The sequence below is a fragment of the Mustela putorius genome, unplaced genomic scaffold (genome assembly GCF_011764305.1).
Source record: "Mustela putorius furo isolate JIRA1106 unplaced genomic scaffold, ASM1176430v1.1 tig00003909_pilon_pilon_pilon, whole genome shotgun sequence".
Classification (NCBI taxonomy): domain Eukaryota; kingdom Metazoa; phylum Chordata; class Mammalia; order Carnivora; family Mustelidae; genus Mustela; species Mustela putorius.
In genome coordinates this window covers 28226283-28244255 of record NW_025422057.1, presented here as the reverse complement: position 1 = coordinate 28244255, position 17973 = coordinate 28226283, and the positions used below count along the sequence as shown (strand labels likewise).

Sequence of the window (17973 nt, the reverse complement as noted above, 5' to 3'; positions counted from 1 at the left end):
TTTCTTTCCTTCTTTCCTTGTTTCTTTCTTTCTTCCTTCCTTCCTTCCTTTCTTTCTTTCTTTCTTTCTTTTTTTTTTTTTTTTTTAAAGTAAACTCTACCCCCAACGTGGGGCTCTAGCTTATGACCCCAAGACTCTCCAGACTGAGGCAGCCAGGCGCCCCTGCAGGATCCCCTGAGGACGGGCCTTGGTGCTCAGCCTCATGCTTCATGTTGAGGGTAACTGCGGCCACCGCCCCCATTCAGCGCAGTGACGGGGGTGGGGACTCAGGGGTCTGGCTCCCCTCATTCATCACACTGGTTTGCTCCAGGAGCCCCTCCTGCCACGCCACCACCCAGTCTGCAGTCCCTGCACCGGCTCCCACTTGCACAGCTGTCCTCCCCCAAGCTCACTGCAGAGACAGTCTCCTCTCTTTCACCCCGTCTGCTTTCCGGCTTTCAGAAAATGACTCCATCTCTGGCTTTGCCAGAATACTCTTCCTCGCTGGGATTTCTGTTTCCAGTCACTGGTCAGCGGCCTGAAGCAGGGGGGAGGGAAGCGAGCGGAGCTGGCCAGCCATTCTCCTGCGCTTCTCTCCCCTCAGCACCCTGCAGGCCCTGCAGCCACAGACCACTGGGGCTGTCTCCTCTCCTGACCGCATGTGGGCTCGGAGCTCTCTGGCACACCTGCCCAGTGATGTGTCTGTGTGTCCTTGGGTCCTAGTCTGTTGTGGTCACCTTGCTTTCTGTCTTTTCCCTCTAGAAATTATATCTTATGGGAGTTGGTGAAGACGAATGAAGTCTCCTGAAGCTGCTCACCCCTAAATTGAGGGACAGAATTCAAATTTCTGAATGTGCAAGGTGGGAAGCAGTAAACCGCAGTAGTTAAACACAGGAGCTCCCAGCTCCGTCAGTAAGCTACTCCGTCTCTACAGATCTTATCTGCCTCACCCATCAAGCAGCCATGTGAATTATCCCAGTATGTTTAGGGTGGGTGGGAAGATTATTTGTGCAAGCAAATGGTAACACATCCTCACTATGAACAAGTTAATAGTTATTAGCTCTTATGTTTACTATTGAAACCGAGACCTTGGGGTGCCTCGGTGGCTCAGTCATGAAGCATCTGCCCTCGGCTCAGGTCATGATCTCAGAGTCCTGGGATGGAGTCCAGCATCTGGCTCCCTGTTCAATGGGGAAATCTGCTTCTCCCTCTGCCTCTCCCTCTGGCTTGTGCTCTCCCGCTCACTCTCTTTCTCTCCCTCCCTCAAATATACACAATCTTTAACAAAACCTAGTTCTTCAAACACAAAGATAAGAGGCATAGTTTTTTTCATGAATCTTAGCCTGCAAGTCTTTAGTCCTTACCAGACGCTGGTTAGAGAAGGCCACCACAGTCAGGGACTTCCCATCTGCAGGACCACTATGGAGGCCTTAGCACAACAGGTGATATAAATGTCCATGAGGTTTGAACTGCCTAACTGAGCAGCAAGTTAAGACAGGAGGCTCCAGTGGTTAGAGGATATACTGGGACAGAGCAGTCCAATTGTGGCGACAGAGTAAGAAATGAGGTAATGCAAAAGCAAATCATTCTTTGTCAAAGATAGTAACATCTCTCTTAAAAACATGCAGAGGCCATTACGTGGACTGGTAGATGTCAATAATGCGTATCTATTAATTCCCCATCACTTACCTCTGAGTTGCTGGAGTTCCATATTCAGACTTTCGATGTTGCTGTCATAGAACTCAAGATCCTCAAGGGTTTCTGCCCTTAATGGTTCATCCTGCTTCTCGTCCAGCATTAAGTTGAGCTCTTCTTGAGCCCTGCTACCCACATCTGAGTCCTGTTCCATTTCCTGAACCCTCACCAATACTAAGGGACACTGGGAAGTCTGGTCCAAAGTCTGGTCCACACTCTCAGGGCTCTCCTTCTCTGGGGTCTCACAGCTGGGTCCGGTCCAGGGCAGGAGCCTGGGGGATGTGGGAGCCTCTCTCTGCTGTGCTGAGGGAGGCAGGGGAGCTGGGCGAGAGGGCCGCATTGCCAAGGGCAGTTCAGGCTTCAGGTTCTGGTCAACAAGCACGTGAGGAGAAGCGGATGCTGGAGTACAGGGGCGCGGTGGCGGGGGCCTTCGGGCTTTCCTCCTCTCAGGCAGCTCCTGCTGGGTGATCGGCTTTGAGGAACCTCGGACAACGTCCTTCTCAGAGTTAAAGTCCGTGATTGAAAAGTGACGCAAAATTCTCTCTGGTTCTATGCCAGGCCCCGACAAGCTCTTTTCAAACTCTATCAGCTGTTGTGTCAACTTGGAATCCAGGTCAGTGTCGCCTTCTCCCTGTAAGAGTGCCATCTCTTCGGCTGCAAACACCTTGTCCGGCAGACCTGGCTTCACTCCCGATCTCTCTGGTGCAGAACAAAAGCTGGAAGGGTTGTCCTTGGACGCGTGGTGCTTTCTAGCACATCTTACCAGGCCCTGGAGCGCAGAGCTCAACTGGCTGGGTCTGATTGCCGGAGGGGCTAGAAGACAGGAGCCACCGTGAGGAGGGGGCACTGGCTTCTGAAGGGTTTTTGGTGGGGAGGCCATTCCTCTGGGAGGTAGGCTGAAGTCCTCTTTAGTCCTTGCGTCAAAGGGAAGAGGGTCAGCGTGCTGCTCTGAGCTGAGGTGGCCGCCTCCTGCTGCAGAATAACACTGGTTTTTCTGCCATCTGGGAGGAAAAGGTACCTGAGGTTGGGAGGAAACCCCATTGACTATCTCTGAAGGATCCTCTGCAGAAGAGTCTTTGGCAAGAGGCTGTTCGTGCCCCAGGCTTGGGCTTCTTGGGGGCTCCCCTGAGGTGCCCTCATCCTGACAGGAGGTTTTGTTTACTTCATACTCAGAAGTCAGATGCTCCTGGGGAGAGGCAGATGTTTCCGAAATAGCACAGTGGGACTTCTCCGTGCTGTACTCGGGAGATCCGGGTCGTTTTCCCTCCACCACCAAGGAGTTCTCTGAGCAACCCAAAGAAGTGTCAGCGGTCTCAGCAGGGCTGCTTTCCTGTGGCAGACCCACGGTCTCCTCTGCTCTTGTTTTAGAAAACAGCTTTACAAATCGGTAAGGAAAGATGCCTGTTCTGCCCTTCAGCAATCCTTCTAGCCACCCATCTTCAAGTGTTCCCAGAATTCGGATTTTATCACCTACCTCAAAATCCAACTCATTCGGCTCCAGGGCTTGGAATCTGTAGAGGGCTATTCCGTAGGTCCCGGGCTGGTCCTCATCCTCTTCTGGCCCCCTCTCTTCTTCTCCTGCAGGGGTCTCTTTTTCTCCATTAATAATGCAGTCGTTGTGATTTCCAGAACTTGCCAACTCATCCACAGTCCTCAGGGGCCCCAAAAGTTCTACAAACCCTTCTGGAAAAATGCCTCTTCGACCATCTAATTCCCCTTCAAACCAGCCTGGTTCAGGAACTCCAATAATGGTAATCACATCCCCTTCTCTGAAGTCCAGCTCCTCATCCAGCTGGGCTGAAAGCCCCATCAGCGCCCGCGCTTGTCCCATCGAGTAGTCAGGAATCTGAAGCAAGGCGCTCTGTGAGTGCCACCGCCGGCTCTGTGAGGACAGGCAGAGCTCCCGAACACAGGATGATGGGAAGAAGCCCCGGGTGCCCCAGCAGCTCCGGCCCTGCAGCCAGCTGGCCATGGGGGCACCATCGAGAATCACTAGGTCACCTAAAGAAAGACAAGCAAAGATATCGACCTGAGTCATCAACCCAAAACAACATTACCATGACTAAATAGTGCCATTCATCATTTCAAACATCTATCAGATTCAGGGAAGTGTACCTCTGGAGTTTAAAGGGCCTAAAAGTTTCAACAATTTAGTGAACTAGATGACAATTTAGTGAATTTTGACAATTCAGTGACAATATAGTGCACAGTCCCGGAAAGCAGTGCTTTTCAACGTGTGGTTGTGCATGGAGTCCTGGGGAAGCCCCAAGATCCTTCCAGAGAGTCTGCAAAGTCCAACCTATATTTTCTTCATACACTTTATGTACTTCAGTTAAAATAACAAACCACATTCATTTGAACATAAATACAAATATAAAAGTCTATCTTTCTTCTATTCAAGCAAATATTTTTAAAAAGATTTTATTGGGGTGCCTGGGTGGCTCAGTGGGTTAAGCCTCTGCTTTCGGCTTGGGTCATGATCTCAGGGTCCTGGGATCAAGCCTTGCATCTGGCTCTCTGCTCAGCAGGGAGCCTGCTTCCCCCTCTCTCTCTGCCTGCCTCTCTGCCTACTTGTGATCTCTGTCAAATAAATAAATAAAAATCTTTAAAAAAAAAAGATTTTATTTATTTACTTAAGGTAGAGAGAGAGCAAGGGCAGGGGGCAGAGGGAGAAGCGGGCTCCCTGCTGAGCAGGGAGCCTGATAAAGGGCTCAATCCCAGGGCCCTGGGACCATGACCTGAGCTGAAGGCAAACACTTAACCGACTGAGACACCCAGGAGCCCCTATTAAAACAAATACTAAAGAGATTTGCAAAAATGTTAATCAATGATACTCTTTTCACTAAACTTTTTTGTTTAGAAATTTTTCATTAAAAATATGCTATTTATGTTAATACATAATAGGTTTTTAAAAAAATGAATTGATAAATGTTTTTAAAATTTCTGTTTTAACAGCAGATATTGTAAATATCAATAGACTCACATAAGCAAGAGCTCTCTAGGGTCTCAGTAACTTTTAACAGTATAAAGGCTCTTAGGACCAAAAAGTTAAAAAAATGCCACTAACCAATATTCTTACTGTCTGTGCCATTGGATTAGTTTATAAATGACAAAGATTATATATATGTCCATAATAATCCTTTGAAAGAGGCATCTGATCTCTCACACTAACTTTTATTCAATATCAAATAAAACAAAAAGAAGTCTTCAGGAATGGTTTCTTTTCTTTTTTAAATATTTATTGATTTATTTGAGATAGAGCAAGCATGGATGAGCGGGAGGGCAGAGGGAGAAGGAGAGTATCTCAAGCAGACTCCACGATGAGCTAGGAGTCCAACTCAGGGCTCAATCCCACAACCCTCAGATCAGGACCTGAGCCAAAACCAAGAGCTGGGGTGCTCAACCAACCATGTCACCCAGGCACCCCTCAGGAATGGTTGGAGGTACAGTATACGAGCAACAAGCTCTTCATTTACTTCCTCCAGGGGCCTTTTTGAACTATCCTTACCCTGACAATACATCATAATGAAATCTTAAAAGCGTGTTCTAGCACTCAGTACTTTTGTGGGTTTTTTTGTTGTTGTTTTTTAAGATTTATTTATTTGAGGTGTGCCTCGGTGGCTCAGTCAGTAAGCGTCTGCCTTCGGCTCAGGTAATGATCCCAGGGTCCTGGGATCAAGCCCCACATTGGGCTCCCTGCTCAGTGGGAAGCCTGCTTCTCCCTCTCCCACTCTCCCTGCTTGTGTTCTCTCACTGTGTCTCTCTCTGACAAATCAATAAAATCTTTTAAAAAAGGATTTATTTGAGAGAGAGAAAGAGAGAGAGAGAGAATGCATACCCACACAAACTGGGGGGAGGGGCAGAAGGAGAGGAAGAAGATTCCTCACTGAGAAGGGAGCCCAACTTGGGACTGGATCCTCTTGACCTGAGCAGAAGGCAGATGCTTATCCAACTGAGCCTCCTAGGGGCTCCAGGACTTTTGTTTTTGAAAACAGATTCAATGTTTCAGGTTAACTTTACAAAATGTAAGCTGAACAGTTAGCATCGGCCTTACTGTTGCAGAAGGTAAGATAAAGAAAAGATAGGAAAGGATAGCACAAGTGATTCTGGGGAAAAAATCAAGCTAAAATTCGGTCTTAGTGGACTTCCCCCAACTTAAAGAGTTACTCTATAATGTACTAAATTGTTTTATAACAAACTCTTAATGACCTGATGATGAACTAACTGTTCATTTTGTGGATGATCAGTTTCAACCTGTTTAAACTTTCCAATCACTTGACACCTGGTCAACTTTACTTTCATCAGCAGAGGTGATCAAGGAACGCAACTAGCCCAAGTAAGACCAGGAGAGCAAAGCTCCTGAGTCATGTAAGTCATTTTATAGTCAAGCTTATTTTGAAACTGGATTTTCTTTTAGGGTATCAACTTGCATGCTCTTGATTAACAAATTAAGTTAACAAATTAAATTAACAAATTGAGTCTGTCCTATCTTCTCACTGAGTGAATTACATATTCCTTAACAGCCAGTACCACTTTTGTATTTCATGAGTCAGATACAATGCCTTTTGCACAGCAAGCAGTCAATGTCCATTTGATAATGACAATGATTTTCCAACTTCAACTCCCAAATTAATTATATCTTCCCTCCAAAACTGGCTTCAAGCAGCTAGCTTCCCTTTTCCCTCTAATAGCCTCTTGTAAGCCTTTTTTTTAAAAAAAGATTTTATGCATTTAAGGGCGAACTAGTGAGAAAATGAGAGAGTGAGAGAAAGAGAATGGAGCAGCAGGTAAGGGCAGAGGGAGAAGGAGACTCCCCATGGAGCAGGGAGCCCAGCACAGGGCTCATCCCAGGGCTCCAGAGACCATGAACTTGAGCCAAAGGCAGACACTTAACCAACTGAGCCACCTCACTCTAATATCTTCTTGCAGAAACTACTTCCTCTCACTGCTTGCTCTTGCTACCACCAGAGTCCAACAATCATCATCTCATTCTCTTAAACCTTGCCCCAGACTTTCTCTTCCAAATGATTCGTGCCAAATAAAATGAGAAATGTACCAATTTTACCACATTCCTCCCCTGCTCAAACTTTTCTCTCAAGTCATGAAGGCTTCTTCCTACTCCCATAGGATTCTTCTCTAAAAATTATATTCTTATTGACTGAAATATATAAAAAATAAGTTTGTTCTGGACACTCTCTAAAGATGCTTAATTACTAAACTACCAAAACACTATTTTTATGTTTTTACCTCTGTGCAACCAGGCACCTACAGCCAGTCATACCCTCCCCGCCCCAAGCCAGTCAATACTATTTCACCTATGAGACCCTGTTCCACACAAGGTCACTTTCATTAGCTCCTATACAAGCCTGTCCCTCTGAAACCCTAGCATACTTCTCTAAAGGATCTCAGAAACCCACATTCCCCTTGGCCATCTGTAGCCTACAGAAGAAATTATCAATATCACTCATTTTGACACTTGAATTTTTATAACTACACAGCACCTCATGTAAGCTTTTGTACTCGGTGGTAGGCATCCAATACATTTTCACTGATTTGATAGGTTTTACATATATATATATATATATATATATATATATTTTTTTTTTTTTTAAAACCTAGATATTCTTGAAAATTGGGGTCTTGGCCCTCTATTTCTATATTCCTTTAATTTATGACTCAATATCCACTGGTTGGAGCTCGGGGTCCTGAGAGTGTTATAAGTGATTTTTTTTCCCCCTGCCAACTCTAAGGGTCTTCCATCAGAACCCCAGAGGGAGAGGCACCTGGGTGGCTCGGTGGGTTAATTCTCTGCCTTCAGCTCAGGTCATGATCCCAGGGTCTTGGGATCGAGCCTGCTTGTCCCCTCTCTCTCTGCCTGCCTCTCTGCCTACTTGTGATCTCTCTGTCAAATAAAAAATAAATAAATCTCTGTCAAATATAAATAAATAAATCTTAAAAACAAAAACAAAAACCCAGAGGGAAGTCTTCGGAGATATGACTATTGACCAGGCACAATGGGCCTTTGGGGAATAAGAACAATAAAAGCTGGCCACAACTCCCACTCCACAGGCTTGGAAATGAGCTGGCTTTCCTAAAGCTGCAGAACGACAGACAGTATTTTCCTTGCTTTGCCAGATCTCCCGGAAATCCTTATCATAGGGCTTGTTTCTCCTATTTTCAGCCAGGCGACTGTTTTGGTAAGTTTTATTACCTAGCAGACCAGGATAGCTCTGTTGGCTACTTCTATATTTTAAAAAAAAAAAAAAAAGTGGATTTTTTTTTGAAAATCAGAGTTTAGACCCTGAAAATCACTTTAGAGATAGTTCAGCTCAACATCTTTATTTTGTCGCTGGTGCTAAGGTTTTTGCACGAGTCTCTGGTTTTCGTCAGAGTCATGTAGCTCTTCCCCTGGCACCCCAGGTGATTCCTGAGGAACAGAGGCTACCTAGGGGTCATTTCCAGACTTCTGAAACAATATGAGTAATGGCTGGAAGAGAGTGCCCAGATTGTGCAAACAGGAAAACAGGAAGTGTGGTGACCCTCAGGGTCAAGCTGAGGCTTTCACTCACACACAGTTAATCCCAGCACCCAGCTGCTTGCTTCTTCTAGTTGGATTTTTTATTTCTTTGAGCAGGAAATGCATTTAGGAATAAGATAGGGTCACCTGGGTGGCTCAGTCCTCAAGTGTCTGCCTTCAGCTCAGGTCCTGATCCCAGAGTCCTAGGATCAGGCCCCGAATTGGGCTCCCCACTCAGCAGGAAGCCTGCTTCTACCTTTCCCACTCCCCCTGCTTGCATTTCCTCTCTATCAAACAAATAAATATTTAAAAAAAGGGGGGGGATAAGATGGTAAGAACAAATGCAAGTCTTCCTAGAATCTGAATATAAAAAGCCTAACTGCAGTTATTAGGTCCCCCCAAACTGCAATGCCCAGGAGACCATGTGCTTTAGGTAGATTGACCACACATGTTACTACGCTTCCAATGACCCATGTCAGAACCCGACCCTCATATGTCACACACATGGCATCACAATAAATTAAAAATAGAACTACCCTATGATTTTTTTTTTTTTTTGCAGAAAATCCAGTAATATTACTATGATCCAGTAATCGCACTACTGGGGGATCTACCCCCAAATACAAAAACATTAATTCAAAGGGATGCATGCCCTCCTGTGCGGACTGCAGCATTATTTACAATAGCCAAATTACAGAAACAGCCCACGTGCCTGCCCATTGATACATGAATGGATAAAGATCTAATGCACACACACACACACACACCCCACACATATATACATACACATAATGGAATATTACTCAGATTCAGCCATAAAAAAGAATGAAATCTTGCCATTTGCAACAACAGGGATGCAGCTAGAGAATGCAATGCTAAGTGAAATAAGTCAGTCAGAGAAAGACAAATACCATATGATCTCACTCATATGTGGAATTTAAGAAATAAAACAAATGAGGGGCTCATTTGGTTGAGCGCCTGCCTTCAGCTCAGGTCGTGATCTCAGGGTCCTGGGATCGAGCCCTGCACCAGGCTCCCTGCTTCCCCCTCTCCTTCTGTCCTTCCCTCCTATCCAAGCTCACGCTCTCTCTCTCTCTCAAATAAATAAATGAATACATAAAATCTTTAAAAATAAGAAGGAATAAAACCAACTAGCAAAATTTTAAAAAGACAGAGAAATGGGTGCCTGGATGGCTCAGTTGGTTAAGCAACTATCTTCAGTTCAAGTCATGATTCCGGAGTCCTGGGATCAAGTCCCGCATCAGGCTCCCTGCTCCCTGCTTCTCCCTCTGACCCTCCCCCCTTCTCATTCTCTCGCAAATAAATTAAAATAAATAAATAAATAAAATAAGGAAAGAGAAACAAGCCATGAAATGGACTCTTAACTGCAGAGAACAAAGTGATGGTTCCCAGAGGGGAGGTGGGTTGGGGATGGGTAAAATAGGAGATGGGGACTAAGAGCACACTGACCAGGAGCTCTGAGTAATGTACAGAATTGCTGAATCACTACATTATATTCCTGAAACTAATATAACACTGTATGTTAGCTATGCTGGAATTAAAATTAAAAACTTAATTTAAAAACTATTGATTCATTTTTTTATTGGTCTTTTTTGAGGGTGGGAGGTGCCTAGAAACCTAAGGTTGTAGGCATCCTGTGCTATGTGAGGTCATTATTAGTGGCATTTCATCATTCCCACCAACTTTCTTCTCTCCTCTTTCTCTGTATTTTCCTTGTCACACTCTCATTCTTGTTTTTTGCCCACCCCCCATCTTTTTTTTTTCTCCCTCTGTTTATTTTTAAGATAATCAATGGCCCTGGCCACTTGCATGGATCCTTCTAGGAGAAAACCTTGTTTTTCTCTTAAAAAAAAAAAAATGTTTCTATTTGAATAGAGTTGACACACAATGTTACATTTATTTCCAGTGTCCAACACAGTGATTCAACTTTTCTACATGCTATGCTGTGCCCAGGCATCACTACCATCTGTCACCATACGTTGTGGTTACAGTACCAGTGACTCCATACCTCATGCCGGGCCTTTTAGCCACGTGGCTTCCTCATTCCATAGCTGGAAGCTTGCTCCTCCCACTCCCTTCATGCATGTTGTTCCTTCTGGCAACCACCACTTTGCTCTCTGAATTTACAGGGCTGATTCTGCTTTTTTGTTGTTGTTTATTCATTAGCTCTTTTAGATTCCACATATGAGTGAACTCATCTGGTATTTGTCTTTCGTGGTCTGACTTATTTTATTTAGCATAATACTCTCTAGGCCTATCCATGTTGTCACAAACGGTACAACCTCATTCTTATGGCTGTGTAAGATTCCATTGTATATATTTACATGTTCCTTATCCATTTATCTATCAAGAGACACTTAGGTCGCTTCCATATCTTGGCTATTGTAAATAATGCTTTAATAAACATACAGGTGCACATATCTTTTTGAATTAGTCTTTTCAGGGGTTTTTAAAAAGATTTATTTATTTTAGAGAGTAAGCATGCCCATGTGCGTGCACATGGGCGAAGGGGAGAGGGAGAGAGACTATCCCAAGCCGACTCCACAACAAGTACAGAACCCAACTTGGGACTCAATCCCAAGACCCCGAGATCAAGACACGAGCCAAAAGGAAGAGGCGGACATTCAAGCTACTGAGCCACCCAAGAACCCCATTTTCATTTCCTTTAGGTAAATTATTGGAATTACTGGGTCATATGGTATTTTCCTTCCTTTTGTCCTTCCTACCTTCCTCTCTTTCTCTATTTATTTTGAGAGAGAGACCATGTATGTGCGCCTGAGTAGGGTGGATGGGGAGCAGAGGGAGGAGGAGAGAGAGCACCTTAAGCAGGCTCCATGCCCAGTGTGGAGCCCCTAGCCTGATTTCACAACCCTGAGATAAGACCTAAGCCATAACTGAGAGTCAGACTCAACCAAGTCAGCCACACAGGCACCACTATTTTTAATTTTTTGAGGAATCTTCATATTGTTTTCCACAGTAGCTGTACCAACTTACATCCCCACCAACAGTGTACTAGAGTTCCTTTTTTTCTACATCCTCGCCAACACTTGTTATTTCTTGTTTTTATTTTTTATTTATTTTTTTAATTTTAGCCATTCTCACAGGTATTAGGTGATATCTCACTGTGGGTTTGATCTGCATTTCCCTGATAATTAGTAATGTTGAGCATCTTTTCATGCATCTGTTGGAACTATATCAAAATAAAAAGCTTTTGCACAGCAAACAAAACAAAAAGGCGGGCCACTGGATGGGAGAAGATACTTGAAAATGATAGATCCCATAAGGTGTTAATATCCAAAATATATAAAGCACTTACACAACTCAACACCAAAAAAACAAAACAATCCAATTAAAACATGGGCGGAGGGTTTAAACAGACATTTTCCCAAAGAAGACATACAAAGACAGCCTTGTCTTTGAGTTTCAACTAAAAAAGACAGGAATGGTCCATAACAACTGGACAGCTTTATGGAAAGGAGAAAGAGTGACACCTGCTGGAAGGAGTACTGGTGATCCCAATTCCAGAAAGAATCTGAAAGAATGTTTACACACACACACACCTTCCCGGAACAATCAGGAAACCAGGCCTCCCAAAGCACATCTATGAAGTCCGGGAACCCTGGGTTAAGAATAATAAAGAGAGGGGCACCTGGGTGGCTCAGTGGGTTAGGCCACTGCCTTCGGCTCAGGTCATGGTCTCAGGGTCCTGGGATCGAGCCCCGCATCGGGCTCTCTGCTCAGCAGGGAGCCTGCTTCCCCCTCTCTCTCTCTCTCTGCCTGCCTCTCCATCTACTTGTGATTTCTCTCTGTAAAATAAATAAATAAAATCTTAAAAAAAAAAAAAAAAAAAAAAAAAAAAAAAAAAAAAAAAAAAAAAGAATAATAAAGAGAGGGGCACCTGGGTGGCTCAGTGGGTTAAAGTCCCTGCCTTCAGCTCAGGTCATGATCTCAGGGTCCTGGAATTGAGCCCCGCATCGGGCTCTCTGTTCAGCAGAGAGCCTGCTTCTCTCTCTCTCTCTCTCTCAGCCTGCCTGTCTACTTGTGATCTCTGTCTGTCACATAAATAAACAAAATCTTAAAAAAAAAAAAAGAAGAAGAAGAAGAAAGATATCTTTACTGAATATTTACCTTGTGCCAGATGCTGAACATGTACGACCTCTTTCAGTCCTCACAACCAGCTGAGTTAGGTATTATTATCCTATGAGGCTGAGAGAATGCAAGTAACCAGCCTAACATCACAGTGATAAGTTGTGGAGTCAGATTTAAATCTAGGGCTGTCAGAATGCTTATCCCCTAAGCTATGCTGCCTGCTCTACATATATCTAAATACATATGTTTCTTTAGTAATATAATTTTACCATTAAAATATATCATTTTTCCAGGGTGTCTGAGTGGCTCAGTTAGTTAAGTGTCTGCCTTCGGCTCAAGTCAAGGTCCCAGGGCCCTGGGATCAAACCCCATTTCAGGCTCCCTGCTAAGCAGGGAGTCTGGGTCTCCCTCTGACTCTCCCCTTTCTCATGTTCTCTCTCTCTTTTTCTCTCAATTAAATAAATAAAATATCTAAAAAATAATGTAACTCCAATGATATTTCTGAAAGATAAGCAGGTAACAACTAAAGGCAGTCTGGTGAAACAAAACAGTTCTCAAACATCATCCCACAAGCTCTCAAGGTTTTCAGATCCCCTCCTGAGATATTAAATCACCAAAAGTTTTATTTACACAAGACAGGAGAAACTTCACGCTACACAGAAGGTACTAACGAGAGATAAAGAAACAACAGGATTAATAGTACTAGGAGAAAGAGATACAGGAATATAGGCTACTCATGAGCTGAGACACCGACCTAATGGAAAAAAAACAATTTTCAGTATAAGAAACAGAAGGGCCATTTCAAGCACTAGACTTGAAAATCAGGAAGTGTTGACTCAAGTCTTATAAACTGTATGTGGTATAAAACAATACTTTCATTTTTACTGTGTTTCCAACTATTATTATCTGTTAATGTGGACTATCACGTATAGAAAATTAGAGAAGTTAATTATCATTTCTGTGTCTCGTGCTCAACTTCCCAGAAAAAGACAAACTGCAGAGGTACATCGAAATTCCCCAATCTCAAAGGCTTATGTGTTCAAACCAGAAGACACAGAGCTAAGAAAGATGTGAAAAGCTCAGAAGGAAAGAGAGCTAAATAGCGCACTTACTGGCAGGAGAGCATCAGGGAAGACAACCAGATCAAACCGCCGGAAGTTAGCATACCTCTTTCTGGTCGCTTCCTATGGATCGCCCCTGCTACATCCTCTTCCTTTGCTTAAAAACTAATCACGATAACATCTACAGATTCCAGGGCCCAGCCTGAGCCTGAGTCAGTCTTGGCTCAGGAGGCTCATGGGTAAAAGGTCCATGCTAGGGTCTTCTTGAGAAATCTGGTTGGTAGCCCTGGGATTACTGACTTCAAAGTGGATTTTAACTTCAAAGCAAGTTCAGAAGAACCCATGAGACCAGTCTTCCCAGAGAAGGCATTTAGCAGAAAATGTCTCTTTTTAGTATCTAAAGCTTGGTGACACAAGATACAGTTATGAAGCAAAAAAATGCTAATTCCAGAAGCTACATCCTCAGGTGCCCTCAAATGTCTTAGACATACTGCATATTCCTAGAGTATTTTCTTATGCCCACTATTTGCTCCAGGAATCAGATGTAGGAAAGGACACATCCATGCCACCCACATCCTCTGCATAGCTGTGATGGAAGACACTGTGCTCTGGGGCCCTTTCTCCGCTCCCGCTGGTCTGACATGAACTACAGCCCCAGGGCTGTGAGTAGGGACAGATCAGAATTCCCTGCTCTAACATCTTCATCTATTTTTCTCTGCCTTCCCAACACTGATTAATAAGGAAGTGTTCAGAAAAGAGGCAGAGGGTCAAGTGTGAAGTGAAGTATGAGAAACTCTCAAAACAGATTTTGAGGATGAAGATCCAAATCCAATATTCCTTCTTCCATGACTATGGGTTAGGGAAGTTGGCTAGGCTCTCTCTTTCCCCACCTCTGCTCTGTCTCTCTCATATATGCATGTGGTTTAAGAAATTAAGCCTATCCCTTTAGGGCCATACTTAAAAGAACAAGTGACAATAACATGCGCAATAAATTCTACCATTTTGCTGGCTGTCCTAAGTCATCACAATATTGCACTGATCGTAAACGTCAGTTTGCAGAACAGTACTGCTTCCTGTGCTTATGCAGAAATGTGCGGACTTAAGTATATCTGGTGAAAGGGTTTATAGTCCGTCTTTAGAAGTTTCTATGCCTATCGGAGCGAAGTGAGAAATACTTGGAATGTCACTGAGACGTGGCTATGACTATTCACTTTAAACCACGTCCTTTTAAACTGGGTCTGATGAGAACTTTAAGGTAACATTACTTAATGGTTGGGAGTCAAATGGGGCTGTTTTGTATTTGTCTCTTAATCTCCACACCACAATTCCTCCTCAGCTCTTATACGTTTATAGTAATATTGCTAGCAAAGTTGTATTAGTTTTTAAGGGGAAAAAGCTAAAGGTTGTCTGAAGTGTGGCTACAATATGGGGCAGTGGAAAGAGAATGATGGGCTTATAATCAGGTGACATGATTTTACTTTCGGAGGCCAAAAGTTTGAATCTCATTCTCATGATTTACTAAATGCAATTAATAATATCTACTGTGCTACCTCCCAAAACTGTGTTAAGGATCAGATGAGAATGTATTTGTGATAAAATACTATGGAAATTCTAAAATGTTATGCAAATATGACATTATTATTGTCAGCACAATCTTGCCATTACTCCCCAGAGGTTAGCCACTTAAAAAAATTAAAAAAAAAAGGGGGGCGTCTGGGCTGCTCAGTGGGTTAAAGCCTTTGCCTTTGGCTCAGGTCATGGTCTCAGGGTCCTGGGATCGAGCCCTGCATCAGGCTCTCTGCTCCATGCTTCCCCCTCTCTCTGTCTCTTCCTGCCTCTCTGCCTACTTGTGGTCTCTGTCAAATAAATAAATAAAATCTTTTTAAAAAATTAAAAAAAAAAAAAAGACCTAGTTGTCAAAATGGGACAACTCCACTAAACCTATTTTATTTTTAATTTTTTCAGAGAGAAAGAGTGAGGGCATAAGTGCGGGGGGTGGGCAGAGGGAGAGAGAGAAACCCAAGAAACTCTCCACTGAGCATGGAGCCTAATGTGGGGCTCCATCCCATAACCCTGAGATCTGAATTGAAATCAAGAGTCACCTGAGGGTTTTGAAGGGGCGGGGGTGGGAGGTTGGGGGAAACCAGGTGGTGGGTATTGGGGAGGGCATGTATAGCATGGAGCACTGGGTGTGGTGCAAAAAAACAATGAATACTGTTATGCTGAAAAGAAATTTAAAAAAAAAATTTTTTTTAAGTAAAAAAAAAAAGTCAGATACTTGACTGACTAAGCCACCCAGGTGCCCAACTAATCTTATTTTAAACAATCTACCCTGTGGTGCCTGCATGGCTCTGTCAGTTAAGCATCTGTCTTCAACTCAGGTCACGATCCTAGGGTCCTGGGAGGGAGCCCTGCATCAGGCTACCCTGCTCAATGGGGAGCCTGCTTCTCCTTCTGCCTGCCGCTCCCCCTGCTTGTTCCCTCTCTCTCTCTCTCTCTCTCATTCTCATTGTCAAATAAATAAATAATCTTTTGAAAAAAGTAAACATTCTACTCTTGAATGGCCAACTTACCTCGATGGAGGGGAAGACTATTCAGTTCTTGGGATGTAAATTCACAGATACAGACAAACAGCCTCTCTCCTTCTTTTAGACTGGGAATGGTCACAATTTCCACAAAACTGCTGGGGAACTGCCCTGAAAATAAAGGTAAACATTTCTAATGTTGAAATTTCATTTTCTCTATGTACCAGGACAAAGTAACTTTTCTTCTGAGCCCATTTACAGACAATGAATTGAAAACCAAGTACTCATAACTGGAGAATCTCTACAGAACAAGCACAGACCACACATTCTAAGGCATGCAGGGCACAGGGAATGCAATTCGATCTAATTAGCACTGATCCAGTGCCCCTCGACACAGGGTGCGCTGCAGAAGGAAAAATGGGTAAGACAGTCTTGGCTCTCAAAGGTCTTAAAACTGAATTGAGACATAAGCAATAATTCCATTCTGAAATCTAGCGACACAATAGAGGTGTACAAATTGCTGTGGAAGTTAAGGAAGGCAGAAAGGCTTTCAGGAAGAACAAGAAAAATTTTATGAAAACCTTGCATTTGAGTCTGAAGATAGGTAGGGTTTTAATAAGGTGGTAGTAGACAGACAGGGCTTGTTGGCTGAAAAGCATCAGAAAATTTAATGGATCCCACCTTCTAGAAACCTCCTGTATCCTCCACTTATCTCCAGACCCACCACCTTGGTCCAAGTCAGCAGCATGTCTCACCTGGGTTATCGCAACAACCTCCCGGTAGGCCTCCCTGCCCCTGGTTCTGCCCTTTCTGGTCACTTTCCAACCCATAGCAGCGAGCTTTCTCAACTACAGATCTGACTGTGTGTAAGGCACCTGTACTATACCCCATTCTGTAATTCCTTACCATGGCATCCTCTATCTTCTATGGCCAAGCTCCTGCCCCTCTGTCCAGCACATTCTGCCCCCTCAACCTTCCACACTGCATGCCTGGCTCAACTCTTCTCCACTCTCCAAGTTCTTTGTCAACCCAGGGCATTTTCTGTCTATCTTCTTTGCCTTGCTAACTCTTAACTTGTCGTTTTTGTCTTAGCTGAGTTATCATTTCTACTGGGACATAATGTATTATCTCCCAAGTGTGTGGTAAACGTCAACAGAGTCTGTTCAAAGGACTATATAACAAACTCCAGGCCAGACTCCTGTAAATACATGCAAGTTAAGGACTGGATTTAACACAGGTGCACAGTGTGGGGTAAAAACTTCCACCCTTCCCTAGGCTAATGAAAGAAAGAAACAGGTGCTAACATAGACTTTAAAGTCCAGAAGAAAGGAAACCAGATGCATAAGAAGTGGGAGGTGGCTGTGCTGAGCGCAGGTGCAACTTTAATAAATTTGGACCAACCACGGATCTGGGGAAGGAGTGAACAGAATGCATCATGCTCCCTTGAAAAGAGTGGAAGAAAGGGTAGAAAACGTTTGAGGAAGACAACCAGAGAAAACATGGGGGAGAGTGACTTAAGTTCCATAAATCGGAGATAAAGGCTAGTAGTGAAAAGTAAAGGCAAACAACAGGCTTCTGAATAAAGAAGTAACACATGTTTTCAGAAGGGAAGCAATGGTGGATAAAGGCCCAGGAAGGGGAGGTAAACACATGAACAGACCACGGGCTGGGGACAGCTGGTATCAAACCATCTCAACCTTTGGAAGGAACCCATGAGGAGAGATGGAATGATAACAAACATTCTCTCCTCTCTGGTAGAAACCACAGTAAAAACATAAGAAAAAACACAAAGGATTCTTAAATTTATGACTTGGGCTTCCCATTTAAACTTTGTTTTTAGTATGGAAAGAAGGGAGGGTTGGTGGTCTGTTTTGTCAGCAAGGAATTACGTAGGAGCCTCTTACCTGTAACATCCTCTTTCTTTCCTAGAAGCCAAAATTCATCCACCACTGCCAACACCTCGATGATATCTCCTACGAAGAGTGGTAGTTCTTCAGATACACTAGGGCAGAAGTCAAAGATGGCACGAACCACTGAGCCAGCCTCCATGTTTTTACAGCCTAGAAAGACAGGTCAAAAAGAAATT

At 43.8% G+C, this 17973-nt stretch overlaps 1 protein-coding gene across 1 annotated transcript in view; it reads right to left on the bottom strand.

Moving 5' to 3' along the window:
• LOC101682266 (dynamin binding protein) overlaps positions 1-17973 on the bottom strand; it is a 104759-nt gene that overhangs the window by 54253 nt on the left and 32533 nt on the right. The window contains exons 2-4 of the mRNA XM_045068456.1: positions 17792-17947; positions 15936-16058; positions 1669-3675 (exon numbers count right to left, since the gene is read on the bottom strand). Coding sequence (XP_044924391.1) covers positions 1669-3675; positions 15936-16058; positions 17792-17936 — 2275 coding nt within the window. The 5' untranslated portion in view covers positions 17937-17947. The remainder of the gene's footprint in view (positions 1-1668; positions 3676-15935; positions 16059-17791; positions 17948-17973) is intronic.